At 42.0% G+C, this 3980-nt stretch overlaps 1 protein-coding gene across 1 annotated transcript in view; it reads right to left on the minus strand.

Annotated features, from left to right (window-relative positions):
* Window positions 1–2230: 2230 nt before the first annotated feature.
* Window positions 2231–3980, minus strand: part of SLC2A3 (solute carrier family 2 member 3) — an 18016-nt gene continuing 16266 nt past the window's right edge. Inside the window, exon 10 of the mRNA XM_023517079.1 lies at window positions 2231–3252. Within this exon, the coding sequence (XP_023372847.1) occupies window positions 3040–3252 (213 nt within the window). The 3' untranslated portion in view covers window positions 2231–3039. The remainder of the gene's footprint in view (window positions 3253–3980) is intronic.

Raw genomic sequence — 3980 nt, forward strand, 5'->3', positions numbered from 1 at the left:
AAAGCAATGCATGAATGTTTTTCCATCTTTATAATAACCATGTATTGCTACTTTCTATTTATGAGACACTAACAGACTTTCTCAAGGGTTACAACAGGTAGTGAGCAAACCAGGATTTAAAGTTGATTTGTTACAGGATCAGGGCCTATCACTCAGCGGTTAGGGGGCCAGCCACGTACATCGGAGCTGGCAGGTTGGAATCTAGCCCAGGCCTGCCAAACAACAACTACAACCAAAAAATAGCTGAGTGTTGTGGTGGGTGCTTGTACTCCCAGCTACTTGGGAGGCTGAGGCAAGAGAATTGCTTAAGTCCAAGAGTTGGAGGCTGCTGTGAGCTGTGACGCCACAGCCCTCTACTGAGGGTGACATAGTGAGACTGTCTCAAAAAGAAAAAAAAGAAAAAGTTGATTTGTTACAGGAAACAAAAAAGAAACAATGGGCTCAGCGCCCTAGCACAGTGGTTACGGCACCAGCCACATACATACACTGAGGCTGGCAGGTTCGAAACCGGCCTGGGCCAGCTAGACAACGACGACAACTGCAACAAAAAATAGCCAGGCGTGTGGCAGGTGCCTGTAGTCCCAGCTATCAGGTCGTCGAGACAAGAGAATCACTTAAGCCCAAGTTTGAGGTTGCTGTGAGCTGTGACACCACACTCTACCGAGGGCAACATAGTGAGACTCTGTCTCAAAAAAAAAAAAAAAAAGAGAAAGGAAAAGAAAGAATGCACCTGTGATGTCATATGTATGTCCAGAATTTTTATTTTTAAACAGAACCACAGTAACATTAATAATAGAAAATTCATACATAAACATTCGCAATCTGGTCACTGAGAAATAGGAAAATTTCCACCCTGCCTTACAGCCAACCCACCATTTGATGAGCCAAATGTAGAGGTGCAGTTAGAGGAAAGTCACCTTTGCCAACAAAACCTTGCTCCATTGTGAACATGAGTTTTTATCCAAAGGCTCAACGACCAGAGGGAATGGTGAGAACTGAGGAGTAAAATACTGTTGCTGACAAGGTTTGTCTAAAGGGCCTGAAATATAAGCACCAAGGAGGGGAAAGGGAGCTCAAAGACATATGAAAATAGGAAAATGGGAAGAGAGGGTGAGAGTCATCAGGGTCCCATCTCCATTTATAAAAAAGATGACTGTAGAGGTGTCCATGACCTGTGGCAAGAGTAAATCCCTCTGTCTCCTCTAACTCTTTGAAAGGCTCCAGAGTTAGAAGCCTCTGTTTCTTATCCCCTTGAAAGAATGCCTCCCCCAGCCCCTCTCTGTGTCCCCAAGAGGCCAGTGCTCTGATCTCATACTTTCTTTCCTATTCCCCTTGTCCGAATATGGAGTGAGGCTGAGCCCTCCACTCTCAACCTCAATATTTGTGAAGTTCTCCCCCCAGTTTCCAACAGGGAAAGGAAGCCAGCTGAGTCTGAATTCTGAAGTTCTGGATGTAAATACCACCCAGCAGAGGCAGTGTTATTTAAATGCATGGAGAGGGGTGAGTTTTAATAATTCTATTCAAAAGGAGGCTATAGGAACAGAGCAAACAAATCACAACAAACTACTTCCACCCAGAGCAAAGTGACAGTGCACATACATTCATACTCTCAAGTGTGGGCTACACTGCACATTGACTCATACTACTCAAATGTGGTCTATTGGAAAAGATTCCAGTCCTCTAAGGGCACGTGACATAGTACCACAATAACATGGTAACACAAACAAGCATGCCACAACCCTAAGCAACAACATACTTAAACTAGATAATAATCGTTCAGGAAAAATCCTCTCCCAGAGCAGAGGTTACAAATTCCAAGTTAGCTATGGCATTCACCTCTGAATTCCTAAACTATAGGTTAAAATAAAACAAAAACTAACACCTAAATCTCCTAAAGAACAAAATAGAGAAATACTGAACCTCTCCCAAGAACCAATTATTTTAGGTTTCCCATTTGAAGGGCTCTCCCACCAGATGGGCAATGGGATTACTTAAAAAATATTAGCCCACTACAAGGGGAAGGAGCTTGTTTAGTCCAGTGAGGGGGAGGAGGCTTTCTAGAAATAACTTCCCTTTCCTGGACTCCATCCAAAATTAAAACTCATTAACCGCCAGTAACTACAATGCCCATCTTAGTTACTCCTAGATTTTACGTAATACTTCAGATAAACTATAATCTTAAAAGAAAAAAATTCCAAAGAAAATCAGTAGCTTTTTTTTTTTTATATATATATATATATAGGCACATGGACTTTTCTGAGAAATCAAACTTAAAAGAGTTTCTATTTGAAGGAAATTGTTAAGTGGCAACACGCAAACCTCAGGCACCACCACACATACCCTCCAATAGTGACCTACATTTTCCCCGAAATTCTTCCTTTCTTAATATATCTTAACCTCTCTAGCATCAAATCTTCTCCTCTATAGCCTCTCTTTCAACACCTCCCTCTAACCTCAATTTCCTAACGTTTTCATTATTTGGTAAAATTACTTTACACTTAAAAAAATAAATATTTATGTAATCAAACCAGAAGGTAAAATAAATAAAACTCAAGTTAACTTGCGTGTGAGCTGTACAGAAGTGAGGAAGGTGCTCTTATTTGATCCCCCTCTGCCTTCCACTCTTCTGTACATCTCCTTCCTGGTAAGTCTGAGGTTGGGGGAATTGCACCTTACTCTTCCTCCCCTATATGCCCTAGTGGGGCAATATTAGAACCTAAGGGAGGAAAAGCTGGCAAAGTTGTCATCTGCCAAGTGGCCAATGCCTCCTGAAATGAAGGTAGGTTCACTTGGTCTCTCCTAAACAGGAGAGAATGCCTAAGAAATGAAATATTTAAAAAGCCATTGAGAATCCAACTAACCCCAGCATTTGGGGCGCTCATGGAGTGTTCATCTGAGTGCTCATGGAGTGTGTGGGATGAGAAGGGAATCAAGTAGCAGCATTCAAAAGCAGTCCTGGGTTCATCCTGATGAAGTCTCTCCCTCAAACAGGGAGAGGTTGCTTTTCCATGTTGGGAGGGAGGTGGAAGGAGGCATGACTTAGACAGGGGTGGTAGACTGCTTAAAAGGCCGCATGCTGTTCATTTCCATGTTGGAGCCTTTCCCAGAACTATCTGCAGCTTGCCCTTCAAAGGCCCGTGTAATATCCTCAAAAGTCCTGCCCCGGGTCTCTGGGACTTTGAAGAAGGTGAAGACCAAGAAGATAATGAGGAAGGTGGAGAATATAATAAAAACGTATGCTCCTAAATAAGCCTAGTGAAAGGAAAGAAAAAAACAAGTTAATATAAAAATCCGGTAATTGACAACCAACCTATCATTGAAAGTGAGGGAGAAAAATCTGGCTTAAAGCCCTTGATATCTAATCCCTCATTATGTGTTAGTAACTATAAACATAGTCTCCCCCTTGTCTGTGGTTTCACAGTCTACGGTTTCAGTTATCTACAGTCAAAAAATATTAAAGGAAAATTCCTGAATTAAACAATTCATAAGTTTTGGGGTTCTTTTGAGACAGAGTCTTACTTTGTCACCCTTGAGAGAGGCTGTGACATCACAGCTCAAAGCAATCTCAAACTCTTGGGCTCAAGCGATCCTCCTGCCTCAGCCTCCCGAGTAGCTGGGACTATGGGGACCCACCACAATGCCCAGCTACTTTTTTTTTTTAAGAGATGGGGTCTCACTCTTGCTCAAGCTGGTCTCGAACTCTTTGAGTTCAAGCAATCCACCTTCCTCGGCCTTCCAAACTGCATGCATAAATTGCATACCACTGCGAGTAGCATAACGAAAATCTTGCATAATCTAGCCTGGAACATATTCCCTTTGTTCAGTATATTGATGCTGTGTATGCTACCCACCTGCTAGCCACTTGGTAGCTATTCTGGTTATCAGATTGACAGATCACAAGAAAAAGCTTGAATATTATACAATAAAGTATTTTGAGTGGGGGAGAGCTAACACATCCACATAACTTTTTTTTTTTTTTT

Source organism: Otolemur garnettii, unplaced genomic scaffold (genome assembly GCF_000181295.1).
Source record: "Otolemur garnettii isolate 467f Iridium unplaced genomic scaffold, OtoGar3 scaffold00104, whole genome shotgun sequence".
Classification (NCBI taxonomy): Eukaryota; Metazoa; Chordata; class Mammalia; order Primates; family Galagidae; genus Otolemur; species Otolemur garnettii.